The sequence below is a fragment of the Balearica regulorum genome, chromosome 17 (assembly GCF_011004875.1).
Source record: "Balearica regulorum gibbericeps isolate bBalReg1 chromosome 17, bBalReg1.pri, whole genome shotgun sequence".
Lineage (NCBI taxonomy): Eukaryota > Metazoa > Chordata > Aves > Gruiformes > Gruidae > Balearica > Balearica regulorum.
The window spans coordinates 6,303,140-6,316,488 of record NC_046200.1 but is presented as its reverse complement, the minus strand read 5'-3'; the positions used below and the strand labels follow the sequence as shown (position 1 = coordinate 6,316,488).

The 13,349-nt window shown below is 36.1% G+C and overlaps 1 protein-coding gene across 15 annotated transcripts in view; it reads left to right on the top strand.

Moving 5' to 3' along the window:
- The window catches only part of RIMBP2 (RIMS binding protein 2), a 172,953-nt gene that overhangs the window by 120,884 nt on the left and 38,720 nt on the right, over positions 1-13,349 (top strand). For all 15 annotated transcript variants that reach the window (XR_012838130.1, XR_012838131.1, XM_075769526.1 and 12 more), the window contains 3 exons: positions 3,865-4,069; positions 9,787-9,938; positions 13,073-13,149. Coding sequence is in view for 13 of the 15 variants with exons in the window: in XM_075769526.1 (XP_075625641.1) it covers positions 3,865-4,069; positions 9,787-9,938; positions 13,073-13,149 (434 nt within the window). In the remaining 2 variants the exon portion in view is untranslated. The remainder of the gene's footprint in view (positions 1-3,864; positions 4,070-9,786; positions 9,939-13,072; positions 13,150-13,349) is intronic.

Genomic DNA, 13,349 nt, shown 5'->3' with positions numbered 1-13,349 from the left:
AAGTTAATATTCCCACAGAAAGTGTTTTACTTACAGACTTTCATTATAATTGTATATATTAAGTTTGTTTTGCCTTTAAGAATATAAGATTAAATTATTATTTAATGCCTGGTAGAAAGTGTATGATGCAGGAAAACAGAAGTAGAAACAAAGCAGGCAAGTGATTATTTATCCCCCCTCAAGCTAATCAAAATCCCTATTTAGCTGATTGTCTGCCACCTCCGATTTGCATAATGCCATCAAAGTTTCCTAAGCTTTTGCTTTTTATTGTCATAAGCCCATTAATTTTTAGCATTTTATTTAATCTGCCTTTTGCAATTTCAGATCAGCAGTGGTATTGATTTCTGAAATGTTCTATAGTGTGGTTTGCGTTAATGCATGTTTTTACACGTGTTAACTGTTCTAATATATTTTGCTTTGAAATGTAAAAAAGTGTTCAAAACTATTTTTATTTCTTTATTTCACATCTCTTTGTTTACTGTGTCTTGTTTGGAATTTATTGCTTTGCACTTCATCCAGAACACCTTGGACAGCATGCAGGTATTTTAGGGCATAAATTCTCCTTTCCCTGTCCTGAATCCTGCACTTTTCCCTTTAAAATGAGTATGACAGTCCTGCCTAACCTTGCATGGAATGTGTGCTAGAACCATTGTTATGCAAGCATGCTTGGCATTTATTGGCCTAATACCAAATGACAAAAATCAGAGCTTTTTTCTACAAGAGATTAATCTTCAAATATGGCATGAGTTAATGAGAACTCACATACTAGTTTTGAAAGCTAATTTCTTATGAGCATGCCCAGTAAGAATGGTTTGATAGTTTATTCAAGATTGTAGCTTTCTGACTGTGTGGATTTTGACTGAATTCAGATTGTTTCTTTGTTAATACAGAGATAATGTTATGTGGTATTTTCACCTAAGGTTGATTTATTAAGCCACCTACTAAAAACCATTGCTGCTACATAAACAGTTAAACTATGAAATGATATCTCTGTAGCAGAATGTGAGCTAATTACTAGTCTGAATTCAAGCCTATCCACCTGGAAAGTTGCTTGTCATCTTATCTGTCTTGTGTGAACAATAACCGTCTTGTAAAGGATGAAGTCTGCTTCATTTTCAATTTAAGAAGCTGTTTAAGTTTTACAAATAGCACTAGGTATTGTAGATGAAACTTGGCAAGTCCTAGGTGATATACATTCGGTATGGTCTCCAGTAGAGAATGTCTTTTCATACAACCACTGCTATAGGCAGATCCAGTTTTAGGAAGATCTGGTAGACTTGGTACTTTTGTGCCATCATTATTAGGATAGGCTATATGGGCAGAACTACAATACAGAATGAAAATTCAGTACTTCTGAGAGCGTGAGCACATGCCTCGCTCTGCAGTGACATACATGAATAAGTAGATTTTACAGTGAGGTGAGTCTGGCAGGCTCGCAATAAACTAAGCACCTGCCTGAAGTCAAGAAACAAAGATGGGGATGGGGATTCCTCCTGTTAGTACTATTGTGGATCTTATGGCAATTTTTTCTTTATATAGTATCAGCTTTGTGCTCACTTCTAACTCACAACTTTGATTAAAAACAATTAGTAAAGGCATTTTTCTTCCAGGCTTTGTACTGACATGAGAGAACAACTTGAAGATTCTAGATACTCAAAAGAAAAGTCGAAGAAAGCATATACTGAAATGCAAATAAGTTTTAAATTAATAAATAACAATACATTAATATTTTTTCAAAAATATTTTTAAGGCAGTCTTAGCATCTTGTTGGGGTCTGGATTGTGATATATTTATTTTTTTATTTTACACTAGAGTTTCCATAACTGCCTGTGGGAAAGGTCAGTATATATTCTTAGAAAGTTGAGTAGCTCATCCTTAAACTTTCCCTTGGAAAGAGGGGATCTAAAAACCCAAACCACTTTACTGTTTGTTTGTTTAATGTTCTTTTAAAATTGTACATAGATGCCTTATTTGTGCAGCAAATTAACAAGTAGCAAAATCTTATATTTCAGTTGCTCAAAACCACAGTGAAAAGATGGAAGACAAAAAACCCCAAAATTAAAGCATGTAGTGTTTGTGTAAAGCTCCCACAATCTCTCTGTGTCTTATTGTTTTCTGTTTCATAGTCAGATTGTTACCCTGAGACTTCTTTAGCAGAACTAAATTAATTTGTGTTTTATGAATACAAAGAAATTATATCCTCAAAATTCACTGTAAAAATACATGAAAAATGTATTTGTGACCAAAAAAGGCACAAACAGTACCACCTTCTGTAGTAGGAAATTTGGATTTTTGTGTTCTTCTGGGGACTACAAGTGTTTTGTTTATCTTTAGCTGTGTTAAGATCTTTGTATAGGTGGTATGTATTATATGTCATTTTCTTGATATGTAATATGTGTGGTTTTTCTTATATGAACAAAAAACTTTTCTCTTTCAAGAAGAACAAACCTTTAGTACAGTTGAATGAATCTAATTGATATCCAGGCTTCCTTTGTTAGTACACGTTTGACTAGGCGTACACTGTAAAGGGGTTTTTAATGAAGGAAAGTGATATTTGTTCATCATAAAGCATCAGATTAGGATATAATGCATTAGCTTTTCATATAAGGAGCCTGTTACTGCCTCTGTTGAGCTACTTCTGCTTGCAGTGTTTGGGTCACAGCGCATAAAACACGAGTGCTCCCTAGGTCTCAAATGGCACATTTCCAGAGTACAGGCCAACTGTTTGCCCCTATGTGAAAATCAGGCCTCACAAATGAAATTCTCAGAAGCTTTGCTGATTCTTCAGTCTTTGCAACAGGTGTTCATATGCTCTTTCCTAACTCTCTGGGCACTCTAGATTTGTGGGTTTTCTCTTCAAGAATATCTGATAGTGTATGCATATATACGGGCTGTTTATAAATGCAGATTGAAATTTAAATGCATTATACTGAAAACATTATATCATAAATTAGCTGGTGCAACAAATGTGCAGATTTGGATAAAAGGTTTTTTCATGCTTTAGTGTTACTACTCTTAGATATGTTTTTAGTAAAAGTCGTAGAAGAAACCCTGAATTCCCATGCCCTTTGTAATTCCTTTCAGCCAGGGAATCTTGCCTTTGGGTCACCTCATCCATTTTTACACATCAGGAATTCATAAACTGTATCTCGGCAAACTTCCCAAGTCAGCACAGAAGCTTATCTTCTAAGTTCTGTTTTGCTAAAGCCTGATGCCTCAAAATTAAAACAAAAATGTTTGCCATTTTGGTACTTCTCACAAGCTTACAAACAGTCTCCTCTTGGCCCGTGTTTGGATTACTTTTGTGTGGTTTGGCACCTATAGTGAGGAACATTATTTTTGAGAGGGAATTGAGCCAGTAAATAGACCCACATTCTGCATGAACCATGGTGGGGGCGGGTTTTGGTGGTGGTTTTAAATACATAAATGTTAATCTAACAATTCAGGAGGCTTCAACTTCATAGCCAAGGATGGGCAAACCTCAGAAATATACTTGAGCTTTAGAAAAAGGTGGAAAAGTGCACAAAAGTGACATTCAGATGTGTGTAGAAGTAACAAAACTGTAGGATCTATTTGCAGGTGTTCTTGGCAGTGATTTTTTTTAGCACTGCCAAAAAAATATGATGAGGAATTTCCACTTTGGAAATTGGGGATGAAAGGAGAATTTACCTCAATATTACAGGGCTACTAAAAAGTGTAATTCTAAATGTGGGTGACAGTTTAGGGGGAGAAAAGTATGACTGTGGGTCTGTTTATCCCAAGTAGTTTGCCTATCCTGGCTTCCTGGTACTTAAGAAAAATCTGATGCAGTCATAGCTCACTCTGATCTCAGTCAAATGTCTGTGTTATGTCTTGCTTGTGCAGGCCAAGGTCCGAGAGCTAGAGGAGAAATGTCGGACACAGAGCGAACAATTTAACCTCTTGTCCAGAGAACTGGAGAAATTTCGACAGCAAGCAGGGAAGATTGATCTCCTGAGCAGTAACTCGGTGGCATCCTCAGATATCCCTGGTTCTCCTGGTAAATCTCTATCCCAGTTAATGAATGGAATAGCCACTTCTATAGGCAAAGGTAAGGACCAGCATTTTATTTGGAGGTATCTGTTCTGCCCTGTAGCTTTTAAGATACAACTCAATGCTATAAATAGACTTTGATTGTACAAATGGAGGATAGAATTCCTGGTTTGTGACTTGTTTAAATTTCAGCCTTCACTGAGGTGGTTCCAGTTTTATTCAGTCACTGCTGTGACTGTTGTTGGGTATAATGAAGAGAAACCTGTTCAGTGTTAAAATGATGTATTTCTTATGTAAATATCTAGTCCTGTTGGAAGAAGAAAAACTATCTGCATATACAGGGCTTTGTTGTAAAACCTTCACTGTTTCAGGGACAGGAGTTGGTCTGCTATCTTGTTGAAGTAGCAGAGAGACCCCCACACTGCTTACATAAACAAAACTTGTAAACAGAGCTGGGTAGAAAATGGGAAACCTGAATGGAATGTTTTGACAAACATGAAAAGTTTTTTGATTTAGTTGCATTTGTTCAACATAAAATATACACTTCTCCATAAAAACTTAAAAGTAAAACATTAAAAAAAAATTCAATGGAAGCAAACACTGTCTACAAAAGCACAGATTCTGTCACAAAGTGATTTTGGTTGGGAAGGAGTATCATGGGATATATTTTACAGAACTGAATAGGGTTAATATCTACAGTTGCTTACTAAACTCTGCAAAGGTGCGTTCAAATTTTTAACTGTTTTTAAAAGAGTATTTGAACATGTAACTGCCACCTGTTTTAGGAACAGAAAAGTTGCAACAAAAATATTGTTGATTTGCATTTTAATAGATGCAGAGTGTAAAGTAAAAAAAAAAAAAAAAAAAAAGGTAATTTACAACTGTATTGGTGTTCTTACACTTATAGTGCCTAGAATCTTCAACACAGTATGTTTTTCCAGGATCTGTGTTGAACTTTCACAAGGTCATCTCCTGTTGCCAGAGGCAACTGCTCATCCTAAGTACACAACTTTGTTAACAATTCATTATTCATAAGAAAATTTCAGAGATCAAGGCAAGCGGTTACCTGAGGACACTTGAAAGTAACTTGCATGTAAATCACATGTTAGATTGTGTATTATAACTATGTTGTTATCAAGGCTGAGGAGTGTGCTCACCAGCTCAGTATCACCCATGCTAGAATGATTTTACTTGTTCTGCAAAGGAACACTTGTCAGGTAATTACTTACAAATTCCCCTAAAGTTGTTTTAAAATAAGTATGAAGAGGAACTGGAAAAATGAAATAGTCTTGACTTTTTTTATTTCATCTTCCTAACATTCTAGAAAAATTCTGAGGCATAGGGCCTAGAAATCACAAATCATTTCCCTGTTGTTACAGATGAGCACTTATTTTCAGTGAAGGGTGCTAAACTCAATGTGAAACCAAGTCAAAAGGAACCAAGGTGACATCCCTCCTTCATTTCACTTCAGTAACTTTGTACTTTGTATGCCTTGGGTTTTTGAACACAAAATTGGAGCTGTTTGCAGTCTTGCCTCTTGTGATGCATATTATTTTATAGACTTTTCTGGACCTGCAGGTATTACCTAAGGAGATATTAAAGTGCACTAAATGGAGAATTAAGAAGGCATTACCTGATAGCCCTAAGAATTTAGTAGAAATTTCCTTAGTATCAACAGGATTAGCTCCTCATCTCTCTAAGGACAGGCTTTTCAAAGCAACAATTAATTTTAAAGGAAAGGTAATTAGGTATTGAAATGTCCTTTAGGCAGCTAGTGAAGGTCCAGTCTGTATCTCTGGAATCAATATAAATAGGCCCCAATCCTCAAATGAAAATCAACTGAACTTTTTGAGGTCCTCAGTCGAACTCTCCAAACTAACTTATATTTATTCTTGAAATACTAATGGAAACAGCTTTTAAAAAAACCTTCAAAACATAACAAACAGAAATCTTCCAAGAAATCCTTGACTAAAAACACAGAAAACACAGCCAGATCTGTACTGAAGTCATTTAAAGGCCTTGCTCTGTTAACCTTTTCTCATAACTTACTGATTTTTATGTGACTTAGAATTCACAGCCTGCAGCACTGATATATAAACATCAGAAATCCTTGGACAATATTCATTCTCAGTATGAATGCACTGATAACAATAAAGTAATGTTTAAGCAAGTGGGCAGGATTTCTAATTATTGAAATCAACCATTTCACAATAACGATGGTAATGCTACAGCAAGTTCTTCAAACCAGAAGTGTAATTATTTTTATTATGTGTGAGGAAGAAAGAACACAAGAGGGAACACAAGGACAGCTTTCAAAGCAAAGCAAATAACGGAAATGAGATCAGTTTATAGGCAGCTGCTTTGCCTTAATTGGTGATGTTTGAATGTATCAGGAAATGAAATAAACCTAGCCAGAATAGATTAGAATGTAAAAAGTTAGCTCTAAACATATAATAATGTCACAATCAGATATAGAAACCTTAAGTTTTATTATTCATCAGATAAAAGGCTCATTTAAAGGGCCTTTCTAGATAATTTAAGTAGTCTATAATGAATCAGCAGTTCCAATAAATAAAATTGACAGTCTAATTGTACTACAAGTATGGCTAGCTTTAATTCTACTGAGACATTTAAATTAAGTCTGGTGCTTTTCCTTGCCCCTTTCCTTGAAAGGGTGTTCTTTAGTCTTCCTTAACAGATATTTGCCAGTCATGGAAAAATAAAGGCCATTTTGAGCATATACAGATTTTATGAGACTTTACAGACAAAAACTCTGTGGCTTTCTAACATTCTTCTCTAGTATTTAAAGAAAAACCAAGATATTTCTAGACACTGCTGTGTCTTATGAACTGACCTCTTGTATTTTTCATTTTAAACTTTATTTTTTTCTGGAATCCAAATAGAAAAGGAAAGGGTTTTTTTGTTTGTTTGTTTTGGTTTTTTTTCTTCTTAGTTTCCAGTGAGTTAACAAGGTTTAAAACAAGCTTTGTAGATCTGATTCCTCCACATTCTGTTGTTCAAGCCCGGTGACATCAGTGAAATTGCCTTCGATGAACAAGAGAACATAGTTTGAAATTGTTTCTTATTTTGGAGGTAAAGTTAGGCCAGTTTTTAAATGCAGCCATTTTTCTCTGTACTTATGTATTCATAATCCACAAAAGTAGACATTCTGCAGAAATAATCAGGAGAATACAGATATTCAAGAGGTTTCAGAAGGGATGTACTTCATGCACAGCGAATCTCAATTTTTGCAAAAGCATTGCTTGATGATGCTTGTGTTTATTTTTTTTTTAATCCAACTGTGGCTCTACATACATAGAATCAGCATGAATTTACATATAGTATTTAAGAAACTCATCACCTTTTAAAAGTCTCTTGTACAGAATACACAGGAACCAACTGCTAACGTTGTATGATACGGCTTGCCCCAAAAATCTATTCTTCATTGCAGATATTAAATACCTTGAAAATGCAGTAATTTTTAAGCTGCTTTAAGAAATAGATCATATTGTGGTCCTAGATAAAAGCAGTCCCACAGCATGGGAAATAAATAGCCTTAGAGGATCAGCTTCTGTTATTTCACACGTGTTTTCATAACAAGACAGGAGTTGATGGCCGCCAGTACAGATTTTATTGAGCAGGGAGATGTTACATTGCACAAGTAGCCAAATGAATAGAGAAACAGAGGATACTGAAGGCAGGGGTAAGTCGGGTTAGGAAGACAGGTCCATTTTGCGTAGCTAGATTTGGGGCGCAAGCTGTATTTCCACATGCATTAATGGATATGGGTGTAGACTTTGATGGGACGTGAGGTATCTGTGTAGGCTCTATCTAGTTATTAGCACCATCTGGAGCCATAGATGTGTCCAGTCGCATGATGCAATTACAACTGCCACACAGTTTTCTCTCCTATATGTTAAGGACTCAAGGTAAATTTTATGTACTCTGTTTCACAAGTGGAAAAAATAAGGCAGTTGAATATCTTCCAGCATCTTGATATTCCTGGAGTTCTTGATAATGTGTGTTCCTATCCTGGTTATCATCCTATATGTATGCAAAGCAAGGACTATATTGTCTAAGAATCTTTCTCACATTTTCTATGTAGTGCAACTAATTTAATAACAAAGCCTGAAAAATCCAGGAGGTATGAGACCAAACAACAGTTTCCTTTGAATGAATAATCACAGTTGGACCAATTATTTATAGGCTTGGCGCTGACAGGCTGATATGGCAAGCACATTAACAGCAAACAGAAGGAGCTAAATTGGCTGAAGGTTTCTGAACAGGGATGTCTTTTCTGTTATATATGTGAGAAAAGTTCCAAGAATAAAAAATGTGCCCTTTTCCAGCCTGGGGATTGCTGTAAGCGGGCTGGTTGTAATTAATCTTTTGAATGATGACTTGTGTATTTCCCTGCTGTCAATGTGCTTAAGCTGTCCTGCTGTAAATTACAGTGATACAGAGAAAATTAATCATATTGGACTAAGGAGCACACCAGAAAAAGCCTCTGATGATATGTTTTGGAGCTTATTCTCCTCTGCAATATGAATAAAGAGGTTCCACTGATAATTCCTGGTGACGTGTGTCTGGGAAACTTGCAATTCAGTAGCAAAACATTGCTGTCCAGACTTCTGGCTGAACTAGAGAGGAAATGCTGAACCTACACATATCCAGGGTCTGAAAAATTAGAGCATAGGCTCATTATGTTAACGAGAGAGAGAGAGAAAGCAGAAGGCACTCTGCATATCTGATTGTGTCAGCAATGCCCTAGAGTCTGTGCTTTGCTATAACTTCTGCTGATGCTGCAAGCATAATTAGGCTCAGTTTACAATTTCCTGCTTGTTTTCATATGGTTTGAGGACTAAACTAACAATAAAAGGGGGAAAAATGTAGAAGTATTTTATATTACACTTTATTAGTCTCTCTTGCAACCTTAATGAAGTTGTTCTTTTTACTTGTCTCCCCTCACCATTAGGCCTGGTTTTCACTTGAGTCAGTGTTCGGCCTCTTGTAAGGCTGCCTCCTTAGGTCCTTTAAATGTGCAGTATAAAAATAAAAAGGAAAAGACAGTTTAAGTGCTTTAAAAAAGCACAATAAAAATATTCAAAAAGCATTTCTGATGATTTTTCCTTTTTCATAATCTATGTCTTCCAGTCTATAGAAACTGGAGAGATGGTACTGTGATCAAACTATGTGTTTTAGTACTGGTATTAATGAGGTGCTCTTAAGAAATAAGAATCTTGGAATTTACTGCCCTGCAAAAAGCCAAACCACTTCCCTTCATTTCAAAATGAATATCCTGCTAACTAAATTATTAGCATTTCAGTCACTTTCTTAGAAGATAAATGCATGACTTGATTCTACTTTCCAGTATATGACAGAGTACCTGAAAGGAATAGAAGAGTTCTAACAGCAGTTTTTAGTGCTGGGCATGTTAAACAGCATGTCAGATAACTTCTCCAAAGATATCAGGAATGCTCAGAACAAAAGTGGATTTATTTTTTTGTAATTAGGGAAAACTTTAACTTTTTTTTTTTTAATTTAAATACCTTCATTTTCTACATTATGTACCATTACATATTGTTGACTTACATAATTTACCAAAAGGCTGGGAACTAGTAGGCTTAGCTACCTTTATGCTCTGCTAACTACCTTAGTCTTTTTCTAGAATGATTTCTAACAGGACGAGAAAATAACTCACTGCTGCTTATTAGCTGGCAGCGTTTCTGCTTGAGAACAATTACTTATTCTCGTATGTGTTTTGTTCACCGTCAGGTCATGAAAGTCCTTCTGGAAGTCGTTGTGTGATTTCAGAGTTTATACGACCCCTTCAGATATCTGGAGACAAACCAGAACAATTGTCTGTCAAACCTACATTCCTGTCCAAGTCAAGATCTGCTACTCCAAGATGCAGATTTGATTCAGACGTAAGTCTTTTTTAAATTTGTTACTGAAAGTTTATGTTATGGGGCCAAGATCTCTCTTCTCCAGGGCACCAATGCAGATTGATCCACCTGCTTTTAAAAAGTTAAGACATGAATGGTCTCATTTTCTGAGATAACTTGGGAACATGACCAGTGGGAATTTAACTGATAGTTTCAAAGTCTCAGCTGATATCCTAGTTACACAGCATAAAAAATGGGGGTGTGAGAACCTCAAGCTTCTATGAAAACCTTAGCCTTCACTGATGCATTCAGAATGTTATACTATTTCTGTGCATAAGAAGAAGTGTAAGTCAGCATTTCTGTCTCTGTTTTGGCTCAATGTCTATGTTATGTGGGTTTGTTATTATTATTATATCTACCAAAAGGTGTGACTGATACAGCCTAGGCAAATGGAAGAGAAATTCGATGCAGTGCCCTGTCCAGGCAGGTATACTCTGACAGAGCAGTAGCTCATTCTGCAGGACTTTTTTGCCTGGTTTCCATGACATGTGAATCTTCTCATTACAACTAGGCTAATATCACCTGCTAACAGCAGTTTCCAGCACACTCTCCTCAACTGATTTTGAGCCTGTAACCTGGAAATGAAAGTTGTGGGATGTCATCACTAAACTCTTCCACCATTCAGCTTTACAGCTTGGATTTAATTGTACTTTTGAAAGGTTCTGTTCTTCCTTTCTTAGAAAGGTTTTCTGGTTTTTAGTAGAGTTCTAGTAGAAAGTCACTGGGAAGCTCAGAATAGCTTTACAAAGGTGCCATAGCAAGTTGGATGTTGATATTTAGGACAAATATTAAATATAAGGATGTATAGGACACATTTTGAAAACTTTATGGAAGGGTATTATTTTCTGGTAAATACTGTAAGCCAGTTTTATATGGGCAAACAGCCATGAGAAAATAATCTTCAGATTTTACCCCTCACCTTACAGTCCTGAATCCCATTCTTAATCTTTACGGACGTAAATAAATTGAAACTATGTGCATGCTTTCTATCTATTTTATATTCATTGCTACTGAACCTGTGAAAGTTGATAGAATCAAAATGTTTTTAAATGGCTCACAAGCCTGAGCATGGTGTAGGATATTCAACAAAATATTAAATTCTTGTGTAGTAGGCATTCCATGGGCATGTCTAAGGATTATTCACAAATAAATATATGTATATATTTATGTGTAGCAGCATTACTGAAAAGTGGGAACATCCACTGCTTTTTGAAGAGGCCATAGAAAAAGCAGCCTGAAGTAGTCAAATCAGAAAAAGCAGCTTAGCAACAAGACTTAGGGAAGCAGAACTAACAGCAAGGAACAGAAGAAGTGCACGTCAAATTTAATTCCCTTTTTCTATTATTTTTGAGTTATCTCCCACTGAGAATGTCAAGCTCTCTTTTGCAGAATTGTTCGTTGTGTGCCATCTAGAGTGTAATTATGAAATACATACTTACATTATGCAAGCTCACAGAAATTAAGCTCCGTTCTTTTCTACAGGTATCCAGACTCAGGGGGAGAGTGTATGAATAAAATCTAAAAATAGAGCATAATGCTGTGAAGTCTGAAATACAATAAATGATACTCTGCAAAAATGTATCTGCAACTTCCTTGATTGTTATTAGTAACAAAGTCTTCTAGAATAAGCATTATTGGGTTAGTTACGAGCTTTGTGACATCCCCATAAAAAGGAATCAGGACTATAATCCATGAAAATTTGCCTGCATCCCCAAATGCTAGAGGAGAATACCTGTTAGCTGACTATTACTGTCCTCACTGGAAGTGGAGTGTTGGCAGAATAGTTTGTGTTGTGCTAACTCAACAAGCTAACCTACTTCTTAAGAGTTAATTCACAAGAAAAGTGACGTGACTCAATACTTCTCTGGTGCACTTTGGTTCCATACCAGGAACCAAGCTGGGACCTGTTTAGGCCTGAAAGTTGCAGTTCAATATTCACTCTGTCCAGATTGTAAAGTTTCAATCAATTTGGGACAACTTACCTTATTTGATCCCACTGTTAAAGCTAGTATTTCTAGCTTAATTGAAGTTCTTTCAATCTGAGGGGAAATTTTTCATTTTTACTAAAACGTTTCACAGCAAACTGTAAAATAATTGGAAGAGAGAAGTACATCTCTCACTTTAAAAACTCTACTAGGCTTAAAGCAAAACAGGAAGAATTACTATTTTACCAGTGAGAGCCTTAGTGCAGAGCTAAACCAGGTGGAGTCTGTGTTGATTCAGCACAATTTAATCTCCAGGTTTTGTAGACCAGATCTGTAATGGAATAAATGTGTGGCTTTGCAGAATTGAATTAAATATGATGTTAAATTCAGAGGAAATATATTACTTCTTTCAGTTAGTGAAAAGGATGGAATTCAACAGATGCTGCTGCTGTGGATTGGATGGGCAAGGGGGTATATTTTATGTGATACTCATTGTTTCCAAGTGTTTGGAAGTTCAAACTTGCACCAGCTCTAAAGTCAGCATTTGTCACAAGTACTTAGTCACTGGTATTAGGTTTCTACTATTGTTTTCTGATTAAAATATTAGGGTATCACCCTAGGTTGTCTGTGTGATCATATAGCTGTACTATGCCCAGAAGCTCTAGGCATATCACTTACAAAAGGTCATCTTGGAGTAATTAAGTTTACTGTACTTTAATGAAGACTTTAGTAAAAGCTTAGTCAGGAGGGTGAGGTGGTCAGTGAAACTGGTATAGTTAAGCCGTGCCTGTTTCTTTAGTCTGCAGCATGGAAGGGAGTGGTGTGGTCAGTGTCACACCTCCTTCAGCCATCTCCACTGACCAAATGACAAAGCACTGATCTACTGGTTCTTTGTCAGTTTTGCAGGCTTTTGAGGAAAACCAACATCCAGTCTCAGACAAGTTATCTGAATCCCTAGCAAGATGTCAAGGAATTAGCTCAATTTCTTTGCTGTGTTAGAATCTGAATTGCAGTTCCTTTCTAGCCTAAGCCCTTCTAAGTAAAATTAATCAGTTCTGTTCCATGTTAGAATTATTTTAATTTTTTTTTATATGTTGCCTGTTCCCTGTCTGATTTATATTGTGTGTCAGGTAAACAGTGCGTGCATCTTTTTGAAATCATATTGTTGCGGTTTTTTTCTTCTCTTTACAGATGGATAATGATCAGAATTCCAATACCTCAAAGCAGAGATATTCTGGGAAAGTCCATCTTTGCATTGCCCGTTATAGGTAGAAAACCCAGCTCATTACACATATAATACATATTTGTAATATTCAACATTTGGTTTTTCTTCACTTTTATTCATGCACTGAATTATTGTGTGGAACCAATGTTATGGATAGCAGACCCCTTTCCTGTTTGCACTAGCTGCAAAATAGTGCCATTTCCATGTGCCATAATTGTCAGAGAAAGTTTAACATGGCATGGC